The 14,574-nt window shown below is 63.8% G+C and overlaps 2 protein-coding genes across 18 annotated transcripts in view; one reads left to right on the forward strand and one right to left on the reverse strand.

Annotated features, from left to right (window-relative positions):
* SGSM3 (small G protein signaling modulator 3) overlaps positions 1-2,568 on the forward strand; it is a 35,800-nt gene extending 33,232 nt beyond the window's left edge. For 8 of the 13 annotated variants that reach the window (XM_028490663.2, XM_028490664.2, XM_028490666.2 and 5 more), the window contains 7 exons: positions 48-200; positions 343-413; positions 561-609; positions 688-773; positions 1,457-1,633; positions 1,721-1,781; positions 1,988-2,567. In XM_028490663.2, coding sequence (XP_028346464.1) covers positions 48-200; positions 343-413; positions 561-609; positions 688-773; positions 1,457-1,633; positions 1,721-1,781; positions 1,988-2,068 — 678 coding nt within the window. In that variant the 3' untranslated portion in view covers positions 2,069-2,567. Of the gene's footprint in view, positions 1-47; positions 201-342; positions 414-560; positions 610-687; positions 778-1,456; positions 1,634-1,720; positions 1,782-1,987 lie in introns of those variants that run through there. The other 5 variants (XM_028490670.2, XM_007117789.4, XM_028490665.2 and 2 more) reach the window with 4 other exon arrangements.
* A 944-nt stretch (positions 2,569-3,512) lies between these two features.
* Positions 3,513-14,574, reverse strand: part of MRTFA (myocardin related transcription factor A) — a 205,537-nt gene continuing 194,475 nt past the window's right edge. For 2 of the 5 annotated variants that reach the window (XM_055085325.1, XM_028490659.2), the window contains 9 exons: positions 14,062-14,193; positions 12,841-12,924; positions 11,535-11,788; positions 11,187-11,358; positions 8,927-10,147; positions 8,387-8,482; positions 7,841-7,993; positions 7,468-7,528; positions 3,513-5,078 (listed from right to left, as the gene is read on the reverse strand). In XM_055085325.1, coding sequence (XP_054941300.1) covers positions 4,576-5,078; positions 7,468-7,528; positions 7,841-7,993; positions 8,387-8,482; positions 8,927-10,147; positions 11,187-11,358; positions 11,535-11,788; positions 12,841-12,924; positions 14,062-14,193 — 2,676 coding nt within the window. In that variant the 3' untranslated portion in view covers positions 3,513-4,575. The remainder of the gene's footprint in view (positions 5,079-7,467; positions 7,529-7,840; positions 7,994-8,386; positions 8,483-8,926; positions 10,148-11,186; positions 11,359-11,534; positions 11,789-12,840; positions 12,925-14,061; positions 14,194-14,574) is intronic. The other 3 variants (XM_055085326.1, XM_055085327.1, XM_055085328.1) reach the window with 3 other exon arrangements.

Genomic DNA, 14,574 nt, shown 5'->3' on the forward strand with positions numbered 1-14,574 from the left:
AGGGAGGGGCTGGCTGGGGCGTCTCAGACCCCGTCCTCCACCCTCAGTACTCCATCGCGGGGGACGATTCTGTGACAGAGGGGGTCACGGACCTCGTGCGAGGGACCCTCTGCCCGGCCCTGAAGGCCCTGTTTGAACACGGACTGAAGAAGCCTTCCCTGCTTGGGGGCGCCTGCCACCCCTGGCTGTTCATCGAGGAGGTGAGTCAGTCCTTTTCCCTGAGCCCCTGTGCTCTGCGGAGCTGGTGGCAGGAGCTGGTGGGGTGGTGACCTGCACTCAGTTGGACTCTGTGGCTTTGACCTGGTACCTATCCCGTTGCCCGACGCTCACCCTGCCCCCCAGGCGGCGGGCCGGGAGGTCGAGAGAGACTTCGACTCGGTGTATTCGCGCCTAGTGCTGTGTAAGACGTACAGGTAACCCTGCCCTGGCCTCGGTGTCCTCCTGGCAGGGTCATCCTCCTGGCAGGGTCACCCGGCAGCCTGGGGCTGGGGGTGGAGGAGGGAGAGGGAGCGGCCTGAGCCCACCAGGGCAGCGCTGGCAGCTTTGGTCCCCCCTTTCAGGTTGGATGAAGATGGCAAAGTCCTGACCCCAGAGGAGCTGCTCTACCGAGTAAGCAGGGCCGTGGGCGGGACAGGCCTTCAGGGTTGGGAGCTGGGGGGACACCTGAGTGACAGCTGTGCCCTCTAGGCTGTGCAGTCCGTTAATGTGACCCATGACGCTGCACACGCACAAATGGACGTCAAGCTCCGCTCCCTCATCTGCGTGGGGCTCAAGTGAGTGTCCGCGCCGCTGCTGAGTGGGGGCCGCGGTGGGGGGGCCTGAGCTGGGCAGACGGAGGTGGAAGACGGCCAGGGTGGCTCCCGAAGACCTTCCTCCAGCGTGAGACCAGCCAGTGCTTGGGGCGGGGGGCTGGCGCTCGGGTTTTGGGGAGCACAGATTTCAGCAAGGTGAGCAGTGAAGGCTCACCAGGGATGCGGCTGCTAACTAGGGAGGGGCGCCTGCTGGAGGGGCTGCAGGCTTGTGCGAGGCTCAGACCTTGGCCAGGCTGAGTGTGGTGTTTCTGCACTTGCCACGCAGCAGAGAGGTGGCCTCCAGGCTGCTCTGACCTGGAGAGGCGGGGCAGGGGTCCCCGAGACCTGCTCAGAACACGCCGTGGGCCCACCGGCCAGCGAGCGGGCGTGTCGCTCCCCGGCTGACCGGCGGGACTGAGGCCCCAGGGCCCGGGGTGGCGGTGGCCGAGTCTCAGACACAGGACTGAGGGGAGTGGGGGCCGCAGGGACCATGGGCCCCTGGGCGTGTCTCCCCACGCAGAGGAGCCAGAGTGGCTGAGAGGGAAGGAGGCGGGGTCACCTGCATAGGCCACCAAGCGGAGGGAGGTTGGGGGTGCGGATGGAGGGGCCCTGGAGCGGGGGTGGCCCAGCGCGGTGGGTGCGGGAGGGCAGAGCCCCGCCTACAGTCCTCAGGACCCTCTGCCTGGAGCCGCCCCCGACCCCGCCCTGCCTGTGGCCAGTGAGCAGGTCCTGCACCTGTGGCTGGAGGTGCTCTGCTCCAGCCTGCCCACCGTGGAGAAGTGGTACCAGCCCTGGTCCTTCCTGCGCAGCCCCGGCTGGGTCCAGATCAAGTGCGAGCTGCGGTGAGGAGGCCCGGCCCCAGGGGTGGGCCGAGGGGCGGGCCGAGCCCCCTGCGGCCGCTGACAGCCTCCCTCTCCCTCCGCCTCCAGGGTCCTCTGCTGCTTCGCCTTTAGCCTCTCCCAAGACTGGGAACTTCCTGCAAAGAGAGAGGTGGGTGGTCGGGTCCTGCCTTCCCCAGGAGGGATGGCGGGTGGGGCAGTGTGGGTGTTCGTGCTGGCGGTCCCCCCCAGACGCGTGGGTGCTGAGGCAGGCCTCGTGGGGGCCCTGAGTGCCAGTGTCACCTGTGAGAACCACTCTGGCCCCTTGGGCCCTGTGGTGTGCCCTGCGGCCGTGACAGGAGGGCTGTTCCCGTGCAGGAGGAGAAGCAGCCCCTGAAGGAGGGCGTCCAGGACATGCTGGTGAAGCACCACCTTTTCAGCTGGGACATAGACGGGTGATGCTCTTCCTCCAGGGCCCCTGTCACACCCAGGCCTCCCCAGACCCCTTGGCTACCAGGCCCCTTCCTCAAGCAAGAAGAGAACAGCCCGGCGCTGGCCAGCCTCGGGCCCACCCCAAGCTGCAAGGTCGAGGGGAGGACACACTCGGGAGCTCTGGCTGGGCACCGTGGTAGGGAGTCCGGGGACACTGCCCTGGGTGCCAGAGTGCTGGTGGAGGGCAGCAGGTGGCAGGAGCAGAAGGTGGGGGCCCGGCTCAGCCCGTTACTCTCAGCGCCCGGGGGAGGGCTCTGCCCTGCCAGGGTCTTTACCAGAGGCCCCGGGCCCCAGGCTCGCTGTGCTGAACAAAAACCTTGGGAGGTGGAGCGCCACCTCTGTCCTGTCAGGTTTTGCTCAGGAGGAGGGTGGGGAGGCTGAAGGGCTCCCCTGCCCTCTTTGATTTACAAATAAACTGTCTTTGAGACGCACCTCTCCCACCTTCTGTCTAGCCAGCTGCGCGTCCAAGGTTCTGTTCTTCCCGGAGGAGTGGTCCCGAATGCACAGCCAGGGATGGGAGGTGGCCTCACGGGGAGGTGCAGCCAGGGTCACAGCGCGGCACCCAGATGCTAGGACACCGCCACACCGCCCCCCCTCTTCCCTTCCATGGATTGAGCGAGATGGACTAACAGGCGGGGTGTTTGTTTTTATTTTAAAAAGTTCACACAGCTTTCCCACCTCTGTCCCAGCACTGGTGCTGGTGACTCCATCCCTGATCCCCTGTGAATGACAATGACAGGGCAGGAGGAGACCGTAGCTTGAGGGCCACCTCTGGCTCCACGGCTCCACTGCTGTCCCAGGGCTGGGGTGGCTGCGGTGAGACAGCGGGGATGGGACGGAATGTGGGCAGGGGGGCCAGGAAGCACCTCCGCCCTCGTGGCACTGATTGATAAGGAGCAGGAAGCGGGACAGGTGCGGCACAGGCTGTGATGAGGCGTCTACGTGTCAAATACAAGTGATGGGTGGGGCCAGGGTATAAGCTGTGTTAAGCCCCGGGAGCGGAGCGGTGGCTTCGGGCCCTTCCTTGTGCACAGAGTAGAACCGGGGGTGGGGGGCTGCATTAACCTCCCACCCACCCCCCCCAAAAACCTTGGGAGGTGGAGCGCCACCTCTGTCCTGTCAGGTTTTGCTCAGGAGGAGGGTGGGGAGGCTGAAGGGCTCCCCTGCCCTCTTTGATTTACAAATAAACTGTCTTTGAGACGCACCTCTCCCACCTTCTGTCTAGCCAGCTGCGCGTCCAAGGTTCTGTTCTTCCCGGAGGAGTGGTCCCGAATGCACAGCCAGGGATGGGAGGTGGCCTCACGGGGAGGTGCAGCCAGGGTCACAGCGCGGCACCCAGATGCTAGGACACCGCCACACCGCCCCCCCTCTTCCCTTCCATGGATTGAGCGAGATGGACTAACAGGCGGGGTGTTTGTTTTTATTTTAAAAAGTTCACACAGCTTTCCCACCTCTGTCCCAGCACTGGTGCTGGTGACTCCATCCCTGATCCCCTGTGAATGACAATGACAGGCCAGAAGGGAGGCCCGGCCCCAGGGCCCCAGGGCAGGAGGAGACCGTAGCTTGAGGGCCACCTCTGGCTCCACGGCTCCACTGCTGTCCCAGGGCTGGGGTGGCTGCGGTGAGACAGCGGGGATGGGACGGAATGTGGGCAGGGGGGCCAGGAAGCACCTCCGCCCTCGTGGCACTGATTGATAAGGAGCAGGAAGCGGGACAGGTGCGGCACAGGCTGTGATGAGGCGTCTACGTGTCAAATACAAGTGATGGGTGGGGCCAGGGTATAAGCTGTGTTAAGCCCCGGGAGCGGAGCGGTGGCTTCGGGCCCTTCCTTGTGCACAGAGTAGAACCGGGGGTGGGGGGCTGCATTAACCTCCCACCCACCCCCCCCCCAAGGTATATGTATGTGTATATATGTATGGCGATATATAATATAGAGGTATATACACCTGTACAGAAAATGTTTGCCACCAACCACTAAATGGTTACACTACAGCAAGACACTAAAATGGCAGGGAGCCCCCCTCCCGGGAAGCCTGGGTCGGTGGTGTTGGCATCACGAGGGTGGTGAGGTAGAGGCCCAGCCAGTTCCTTCCCTTGCAGGGAAGGGGAAGAGAGGGAAGGACATGCACCCCTTGCCCTGCCTCAGCCTCGCCTCCTGAGCAAACTGCAGCAGACAAGTGCACCCCGACCTCACAAAAGGAGGTCAAATAGAAGCCCCTGGCCCATCCAGGCCTCCGAAACCCCAGGGTGGGACCCAGAGCTGCTGCTTGGAAGCTCTTCTCCTTGGTGAACCAGAGCCAGGTGTGGGGACACCCTCCTCCGGCCTCCCACGGAGGGGAAAGCAGGGCCTGTGATTGTCAGGACTCACGACCACGTGGAGAGGCTGCATCAGGCAGGAGAGCGCTGAGCTCCCTGGAGTTCCCGAGGTCTCCGACTTTCCAGCCCTCCCAGCCCCCGGCTCTGCGGCCCCAGAGCTACAAGCAGGAATCCCAGTGTAGCTGCAAGTCGTGGCCGTCGAGGAAGTCCGTGGAGAAGAGGCTGGGGGCCGTGGTGCTGAGCGGGGCCAGGCTGAGCACCGGCCCGCCCGACGACAGCTCCAGCCAGTCCATGCCGTCCAGGTGGCCATCAGCCAGGTCCAGGCCCACGCCACTGGGCTCAGGCGCAAAGTGCAATTCCGAAGTGTCCATGGGGGAGGGGGGGTGGTCCAGGATGGCAGAGCTGCTCAGCATCTGGCTGTGGAGGTCGTCGATAAGGGAGAGGGGCTCCGGCCCCTCGTGCCCGCCGGTCAGCAGGGGCAGCCCTGTGCTGCTCTCCAGGAAGTCCTCCAGGCGCCCAGGGAGGGCCGGCGAGCCAGATGGAGGCGGGACAGCCTGAGGGAGCTCGGCGGACGGTGATGGCTGTGCGGCCAGGGGTGACCCGCAGGCTGCTGTCGGGGGGGACTTCTCTTTCCCTGGCTCCTTGAAATCTGCTGAGATCTCTGCCAATCAAGAAAGTGAATGGGTGTCAGAAACAAGCCCGTCGATGACCTGCAGTTGGGACCCCGCGTTACACCACATACAAAAAATAACTCAAGATGGGTCAAAGATCTAAGTTCAGGAGCCACAACTACAAAACTCTTAGAGGAAAAGGGAACATCTTCATGACACTGGAGTTTAGTTAATGATTTCTTAGTTACAACACCAAAGGCACAGGCAATGGAAGAAAAAATAAACTGGACTACATAACAATTTAAAACTTTTGCACATCAAAGGTCACCATCGAGACTGAAAAGACTGCACAGCAACTATACTTCAAAAAAATTAAAACAAGTGAGAAGATAACCCATGGAATGGGAGAAAATATCTGCAAACTATGTATCTGGTAAATGATATCCAGAATAGATAAAGAACTCCTAGAACTCAACAAAATCCAACTGAAAAATGGACAGACAACTCAGACATCTCTCCAACAGAAGATATTCAAGTGGCCTATAAGCTCGTGAAAAGATGCTCGATGTTATTAGTCATTAGGGAAATGCAAGTCAAAACCACAGTGAGATATGTGACTTCACAACTACTAGGCTGGCTGTTTTCAATAAACTTTCTTGAAAATAAGTGTTGGTGAGGATGTGGAGCAAGTAGAACCCTTGTGCGTTGCTGGTATGAATGAAGATAGCACAGCTGTGTGGAAAACAGTTCTGTGGTCCCTCAAGAATTAAAAAACAGAATATGACCATGATCTAGCAATTCCACTTCTGGGTATGTACCCCAAAGAATTGAAAACAGACTCAGATACCACTGTTCATACAGCATTACTGACAATAGCCAAAAGGCAGCAACAACCCAAATGTCCAGTGGATGAAAGGCTGAACACAATGTGGTACGTACACACGATGGAATACTCCTCAGCCACAAAAAGGAAGGAAATTCTGATACAAGCTACAACATGGAAGAACCTTGAGGACGGTACACTAAGTGAAGCCAGCCAGAAACAAAAGGACAAATCGTGTATGATTCCACTTAGAGGAGGTATCTAGAATAAACAATTCACAGAGACAGGAAGGAGAAGAGAGGTTACGGGGGCGTGGGGGGAACGGAGGAATGGGGAATTAGTGTATAAACGCCTGACCAGCTGCCTCCCACAGCCCCAGCCTCTTCAACCCGCTTCAAGCAGTCTCTGGCCATGGCCCCCCTGCAGCACCCTGGCGGAGGTCACCAGCTGCCACCACAACACAGCCCGGGCCCGGAGCTCGGTCCTCGTCTTCCCTGGCCGTCCATCAGCAGCCCGTGGCCTCAGGACGTCACCCTCTCAAGGGCGCGCTCCCACCCTCCACCCGCTGCTCAGCCTCACTGGCTTGCGCCCCTGCCTCCACCTCGCCCTCTCTGCTCGCCCTGCCTCACTGCTCCGAACGGCCCCCTGGATGCCAACAACTCCCCAACTCCTGACTCAGCCCAGACCTTGCCCGGGCTGGCCACGCGGCCCTCCACTTGGCTGTCTAGGGACTGAGGCTGTGACCGACGCGGCCCCCACTTCGCCCCGGCCCACGCGCCCGGTGCTCATGCTGCTGCACCCAGCAACTCCCCACACCCTCGGCCTCATCCTTGGCTGCCCTGGGGTCCCCTCGCCACACACCTAAGCCGTGAGGAAACCGTACTGGCGCTCTCTCCAAGGTACACCCAGATTCCAGCCCTTCCGCGCTTCGCCGCTGCCTCCCGGCCCACACACCGCGCTCGCGCCTGGACCACCGTGCCTGCCTCCCTGCTCCTGCCCTTCCAGCGGGGCAACCCTTCCCTCAAAGCTGTGCCATGGCTTCCAGTGTCACCCAGAGCCCATGGGCCTCCGCCCGGCGCCCACCACGCCTCCCAATCTATCCCTGGTGCCCCCCGCCCCCTGGGCGCCCGTCAGCCCTGCAGGCTCAGGAGCTCCCCAGGGACGACTGTGGCTAAACCGCACCTGCCCGGCGAGGCTGACCCCGACACCCCTCGCACCTGCGACCCTTCCCATCCCGGCTTTTCCTAATACCTGTCTAACGTACGGTAATTTACTTATTTCGTTCACCGCTCATCTCCCCACGCTGGGCTATAAGCCCCAACGAGGCAAACGTCTCCTCTCTTGCTCACTGCTACGCCCTGGGCTGCGGGCACGGCGCCGGCCACGCAGCGGGTCAGGGTGAGGCAAACGTGTGTCGAGGACGGCACCCCAGGGAGTCCCTGCCCAGGCCTTGGAGAAGGGACGCGTCTCACACGTTACCGCATCCAAAGCACCAGGCCTGCCGGGCATCGTGTTCAAGAACGAAACCGAACCCAATAACCAACCAGCCTAGGAATGGAGACAACCTGCGAAGAAAGGAGGAGGTCGGGGAGCAGAGCGGCGGGTCGGGACTTTACCTCCACTCTGAATCAGAATGTCAAACAGGTCATCCATCTGCTGGCTTGAGGAACCATTTTCCTGTGGCACAAAAATAAGAAAATGAGATGGAAGTCTAGAACAAGAGGCCCCCCAGCCTGGCTCAGGGCACAGACCCTACCTTGTGGCCCTGAACCAGCAGCCAGGCCCACAGAGCCCGTCGGCCTGCGCTCAGGCTCCCGGAGCCCACACTCACTCCTGCCTGACGGCTGCTCTCCAAGGCCTCTCTGACCTGCGAGGCTGGCTCCTGCCTGCCCCACCTTCCAGCCAGGCCCGGGGGACTGTGGGAGCCCAGCCCAGCCCAGCCGCCGAGGCGGCCGCCCACCCAGCCAGGCCCCGGTCCACCCTCTTTACCTGCTGTCTGGGCTGCTGGCTCACAGCTTCCTCATAGCCAGGCGGCTCCTTCTTCGGCAGAGAAGTGGGGGGCCCAAAAAGGGGCTGTGGCGGGTGCTCCAAGTCCCTCTGGGCTGGGGGGCCAGGGGCTGGAGAGCCAGGCTGGGACAAGAGCTAGACAGGAGAAAGGGAGGGAACCAGTGGCTGGGGCGAGGGCGACAGCCCAGGGCCCACACGCTCCAGGCAGGCAAGGAGGGCAGCTCTGCCACCTGCACTGGCTCTCGGAGAGCTTTCGTGGAAGCCCCCGGGGAAAGAAGGGATGGTGGGGGAGGCCCTGACCTCTGACCCTACAGAGGGCGACTGGCTCCCTGGGGTTTGGTACAAGCCACACGGGGCGGGGGGAGCGGGGGCGGTCTCTGGGCTGATTCCCCCTCTCCTCCCTGGAGTTTCTGCCTGAGGCTGCTCAGGGGCCTGTGTCCCTTCCTGAGTACCCGAGTCCTGTCACTGCCCCCCCGACCCCCAGCTCGGCAGGGCTGAGAGGCCACACAAAGCCTAAAGCAGCCTCACCTTTGGACCAGGCTGAGTGGAGGGTCTGGGCTGCGAGGGTGGCAGCAGCAGGGAGCCAGCTGCCAATGTCACCTTGGTGGGGGACAGCTGGCCTCTCTGAGGGGGAGGAGAGGAGTGGAGCTCGCATCAGGCCCAGCCTGGCGGCCCGCAGTCTCTCCCAGGAGGGGCTTCCCCGACCCTCCCCTGGGCCTGTCCCACCCCACGGAGCAGGGGCAGGAGTGGCCTGGCATGGTGGGGCTGCTCAGGAGCCCTCGGCCGGGCACAGAAGGGTTGCGACGCCAACGGCCAGAGCAGTGGGCAGGCCCTCGTGGCCCCACCCCCAAGGCTGGGGGCCTCACACAGGTGCCTCAACCTTTTCAAGTCTGAGCACCTTCCTGGGTGACACCGGGATGGCGATCCCTAGTTTCGGAGGGTTGAAGGGAAGATTAAAGGAAGCGAGCATAACCCGCCCGGCAACGGGGGAGCCTGGTGAACAGGGCGCTGTCACGAAGAGTGCCTTCACGCCCTCGTGGGGGTCCCGCCCCTCCCACACCCAGGTACCTGCTGGGGGCTCCCGCTGGCCAGGCCAGGGCTGTCTGCATTCTTATTGGTCACGGTGAGGACAAGGTGGGTCCCTGTGGAGTCAGTGAGGAGCGTGGGAGGTGTGACCCCCTTGACGAGGCTGGGGCCCTGTGGGCCCAGAAGCAGCTGTGGGGCCGGGGCTGGTTCAGGCTCGGGCTGCACGGCTTCCTGCTTCACCACCACGGCCGGGGGCACCAGGGTACAAGTGTCTGCATGGTGGGCAGCGGGTCCCGCGAGGTTGGGGCCAAAGGGGTGATCAGGGCCCGGGGGCTGCCTGCTCAGCTGGCAGCTGGCAAGGCTGTTCTCCTGCTTCACTGCGGCACCAAGCGTGACCAGGGCCGGGGCTGGTTCAGGCTCGGGCAGCACAGCTTCCTGCTTCACCACCACGGCTGAGGGCACCAGGGTACAAGTGTCTACACGGTGGGCAGCGGGGCCCGCGAGGCTGGGGCCGAAGGGGTGATCAGGGCCCGGGGGCTGCCTGCTCAGCTGGCAGCTGGCAAGGCTGTTCTCCTGCTTCACTGAGGCACCAAGCGTGGCTGGGGCCCGGGCCGGGGCCGGCGTGGGCTGCTGGGCCCGCTTCTCCTGCTCCAGCTGCAGCCTGAGCCACTCCACCAGCTGCTGCTTCTGCCGGAGCATGCGGGTCAGCTCCTCGATCTGCTTGTCCTTTTCCTGCAGCATCTGGTCCTTGTCACGCCCTTCCAGCTCTGCCCGCATCCCAGGGCTGAGACAGCAGGACCCAGCGCGGGGGCCCTCCTCCTTCACAAGGATCTGCAGCGGCGAGGCCTGCAGGGTGAGCTGGGTCACTGGCGACGTCACCATCTCGCCAAAGGTGTCCCCGGGCGTGGAGTTCTCGTCGCCTGTGCTAAGCAGTGAACGCTCTGAGGGGGTGGGAGACACAGGGGGCGTGGAGCCCGTGCTGCCAAACTTCACCACTCCATTGCTGGTCACCGTGGCCACCACCACCTCTGCCGGGGCCAGGCCCGCTGCCACCAGGGTGGGCCCCGTGCTTAGCCGGGCCGCGGGGAAGGCTACCACCACCTCGCCAGCCTTGGGCAGGATGGAGGCAGCGGCGGGGGCCTTGGGTGCTCCAGCGGCGGGACTGACTTGCTCCTGGTAGGCGCGCAGGCGCTCAATCAGGTCCGTCTTGGTGCCCGAGACGGGCAGTGACCGCAACTTCAGCTCCTGCTTCAGTTCTGCCACCTGCAAGGGGGTGGAGAGTCCAGGCAGTCCTCATCTGTCTGGACCCCACTGGCCACTTCAGATATATCAACCACCTGACCCTCCCACAGCCCTGGGGGGCGAGACGTGCATCTGCCAGGCTGGCCCCCTCCTCCTCCCCGTCCTCACACCGGGGGCATGGCGCCTGGTGCTCGATAAGTACTTAATTGGACAGACTGGATTTTACAGATGAGAAAACGGAGCTCATGAAAGTGACATAACTTCTTCAGGATCACACAGCTGGTGATGGGCAGAGCTAGGGTTAGAGCCGGGTCTGAGGGACTCTGAGGCCCGTGTCCAGCTCCCCACAAAAGGGCTGCATCTTGCTAGGATCCCGGTCATGACTGAGGAGGGAGCAGACTGGTTCAGAGGACAAACTCTCCAGGGAGAATGTGATCCACTCCCCTTTCTGATCAGGGCAGAGAAAACAGGCCAGGCCTGGGGCGTCTCCCGCCCTCCAAAGCCCAGGGCACAAGCGCAGCCAGTGGCCCAAGTGTGGGCTGCTCTCTCCCAGGCCAACGCAGCACTTGTAGAGCAGATTCAGCAGGACAGCACCAGCCGCGTAGAAAGGGCGGGTGCCGTAGTGTACCCCTGAGTCTGAACCCTGGCTCTACTGCCGGCCGGGCCCATGACCTCAGGCAAACCTCTCTAATCCCTCGACGCCTCTGCTTGCTCATCCTTAAGCCGGGGTAACACTCCCCGTTTCTCACACTGCACTGTAGAGGCTGAGGAAAACGAGAGGTGCACGAGTGCTCAGTAAGCCCTGCGGCCCTGGACAGATACTGGCTGGCGTCGTTAATGACGATGACCACGATGACAAGGCTAATGCCGCGGACGACCAGGGCCAGGCGGGCCTCAGCGCAGGTTCCAGGTGCCTCTGCTGGAGCTCTGCTCTGCCTCCTGCAGCCGTGGTCCTGGGCCGGCCGCCTCCCCTGCCTGAGACCGAGCCCCTGACCGCCCCCACGAGAGGCCAGGCTGGCGATGGCACAAGGCCTCCAGGGGGAAGCGTGCGACCGCCTACCTTCATGTCGTCCAGGTTGGCAGGCAGGGCCGCCGGCTTGCCAGTCAACGAGGTGCTGTTCTGACGTACCAGCCCACTGGGCCCAGGGGCGCCTGAGCCGGAGCTGCTGCTGGTAGCAGAAAGGCTCCGCGTCAGGGGGGCCCCACCGCTTCCCAGAGCTTCCCCTGCTGGCCTGAGAGGAAGAAAAGACAGGAATGAGTCCTCCCCCGCCCCCGCCCGCCAGGTCTCGCCCTCCGCCCCGCAGGGGCCCCGCCCACAGAGCACGCCGGCAGGACCCGGACCAAAGGGTCCTTCAAGTCCAGGCCGCCCCCGCATCTGCCCGTCCCGGGGCCTGTGGGCGGGGCCTACTTGGGCGGGGCGGGCAGGATGGTCTGGTAGTTGTAGTGCTGCTGCTGCTGCTGGTTGAGGATCTGGAGCTGCAGGAAGAGCTGCTGCTGCTGCAGGATCCTGGCGTAGGAGGAGTCCATGGGGGGCGCCCCCTTGTCCTGCTTCTGGTCCGGGGGGATGTACTGGTGATACTTGAGCTTCTTCACCTTCGGCTTCAGCTCCTTGGCCTTCTTGCTGCGCTGCGACTTCTCACCGGCAGACTTGGGTTGGCTTTGCTGTGGGCACGGGAGACAGAGGGTGCTGTCAGGGGCAGCCGAGTGGCTTCTGGAAAGGCCCCGCCGCCCACCCTGCCCTGTCCACGCTCCCTGCCGGATGGCACCCCTCCCAAAGCAGAGGCGTCCTCAGTGCCCAGGAGTGTCCCGGGAGGGGGCAAGGGCTGATGGGGGCGGGGCTTGTGACTGGCCCTGCTCCTAAAAGAGCTTCTAGCCCGAGTGCACAGGCCAGGCAGCCTCCCTGTGACCCTGAGCACAGAGTGAACGGGACGACGAGGTGAAAAGAGCTCGCGCAGTCCACACTGGGCGCTTTACAAAAGCCGTGTCACACAGACCTGCAAAAACCCTGCCTCCCCAGGAACCGGCCTGTCGCCTCGAAAGGGAAGAAAGAGGCTCAGGGAAGCCACGCACTCGAGGCCGCACAGCGACTGGGACCTCGCTGCGCGAAGGAGCTGGGATCCGAACCCTGGACTCCAGAAGCTCACGTTCATTCACCGACAGGGCGGCCAGCACACAGGCGACGGCGCACAGGGCGGCCGTCTCCCGGGTGAGGAGGGTGGAGGGGGCGTGGGCAAGAGCGAGCAGGGCGCTGAGTGCTGGGGAAGGAGCGAGGAGGGCCTCGCGGCTTCTGAGCTGAGAACGGCAGGTGGCAGGGTGGAGACTCGATGCGGGGTTAAGCTGGGGTCTGACCAGGGCACCGTGGGCACTGACGGGATGTGGAAGGAGGTGACCGACTAGAGAGAGAAGGGACAACAGAGCATGTGGTAGCCGAGCGGCTACAGGGTCACGGTTTTGAGCTTCGGCAACGGCGTGCGACAACGGCGGCCCCTTCGCAGAAGTCGGGAAGAGGTGCCGGTTGGCCAGGGTAGGGAGCGGGGGAGAAGGCGCGGGGCTGCTGGGACTGGAGAGCACCCGAGAGGAGGGAGAGGGGTCCACTGAGAGGCCCCGGCAAGGCTGAGGGCGCGAGAAAGAGGCCGAGGGCAGCCCGGGAGCACCCCACTGAAAGGGAAGGGGACGGGGAGCCCAGGGAAAGCCACGAGAGAGAGGAGTGCGACCTGAGGCAGGTCTGAGGCAGCTGGGGGCTCAGCTTGGAGGAGAGTTCGCGGCGGGGCTGGGGACCTGGGACAGCGGCCGAGGCACTACCGGGAAAGAGGAAGTTAGATAAACACACATACGCTGTTCTCTCAAATGGGGAGTGGGCAAAGGAAGGCACCAGTCGTGTGACGAGCGGGTCTGAGGGAGGAATTTGGGGGGAAAACTTCAGACATCTGCGGCCAATCAGGAACAGACCGCAGAGGCGAGGGAGGTGCCGCGGCTGAGGGAGTGGCCGGGAGCCAGCAGGGTGCCAGGGCACCTCTGACCGGGGGGAGCAGGCCCGGGGCGGGGGCACCACACAGGAGGGCCGCGGAGGGAGACCCTGCCAACCACCTGGGAGCGCCCGGAGGCACAGGAAGGCTTCGCTAAGGCTGTGAGCCGCAGGAGAGGAACGTGGGCGGCCAGAGGCTGCAGGCCAGGGCCAGGGCCAGGGCCTTTGTGGCGGGGCTGGAGAATCAGTCAAGATGGGAAGCAAGCCGGGCGGGAAGGAAGGGCACCTGCCCAGCAGGCGTGGAGCACAGGCTGGAGGGCGGCAGTCAGGGCCAAGGTCCCAGAGGCCGAGGGAGAAAGCCTGGCCGGGCGGGGAGGACCGCACACCGGCTCTTGGTGCTGCCGAACTTGACTTCAGTGTCCAGCACCATGTTGCCATACAAAGGTCCCCATGGGCGTCCCATGGGGTTGACGGTAAATGCCATCCTTTCAGGTATCTTAGGTCGGGCCTTGGAGGAAGAGACTGACAACAAACACCCGGCACGGCTGGCTGGGTGACCTCAGGCCCATCAGCTCACTTCTCGGTTCTGTCACGGCCTCACGAGGCTGTGAGTGGACAGAGGGGACGTGTGGGCGTGTCTTCCTAGGGCGGGAGTGAGAGCCCGGCTGGCCCGCTGTGCTCAGTGGGCGGCGGCTGCGGCTGTGACGGCCCGCGTGCGTGGAGGGAACAGGAGACCTGGGAGTGAGAGCCCGGCCGGCCCGCTGTGCTCAGTGGGCGGCGGCTGCGGCTGTGACGGTGACGGCCCGCGTGCGTGGAGGGAACAGGAGACCTCCCAGAGCACTGCGGTGACCTCGGCTGCTCCCGGACCAGGAGGGGAAGAGCGCCAGCCCCACTCCCCACACTGGGACGGAGTCACGGCAGGGCTCAGAGGGCCAGGGGGAGGAGAGGGCGGTCAGCTAGAGGTCTGCACCTTAATGAGTGTGGGGAGGGGCTTGGCAGTGGTGACCGTGGTTCCGTTGGCGAGGCTGGGCGGCGGAGGAGGCTGCTCCGCCAGGAAGACTGTTTCTCCAGACTCGGGGCCCACGGGGAGTTGAGACACGACCTGGGAGAGAAGAGGGGAAGTGAGGACACGCCCACCCCTTCTCGTGGCCCCGGAAGCCGTGCCACCTCCAGGCTTCAGCCGGTGGTGCGTCCCTGCCCTGCCCGGAGGTGGGTGGCTGTCACCCCCTCGGACGCCATCACTGTTAGGGGGCAAATGACGGGCAGAGATGACAGGGATGAAAAGAGCAGCCTCCAGGGTGGCAAGGGGAGAGGGAACTAGAAAAGGGGAAGACAGGGCTTCCCTGGTGGCGCAGTGGTTGCGCGTCCGCCTGCCGATGCAGGGGAACCGGGTTCGCGCCCCGGTCTGGGAGGATCCCACGTGCCGCGGAGCGGCTGGGCCCGTGAGCCGTGGCCGCTGAGCCTGCGCGCCCGGAGCCTGTGC

The sequence above is a fragment of the Physeter macrocephalus genome, chromosome 6, assembly GCF_002837175.3.
Source record: "Physeter macrocephalus isolate SW-GA chromosome 6, ASM283717v5, whole genome shotgun sequence".
Classification (NCBI taxonomy): domain Eukaryota; kingdom Metazoa; phylum Chordata; class Mammalia; order Artiodactyla; family Physeteridae; genus Physeter; species Physeter macrocephalus.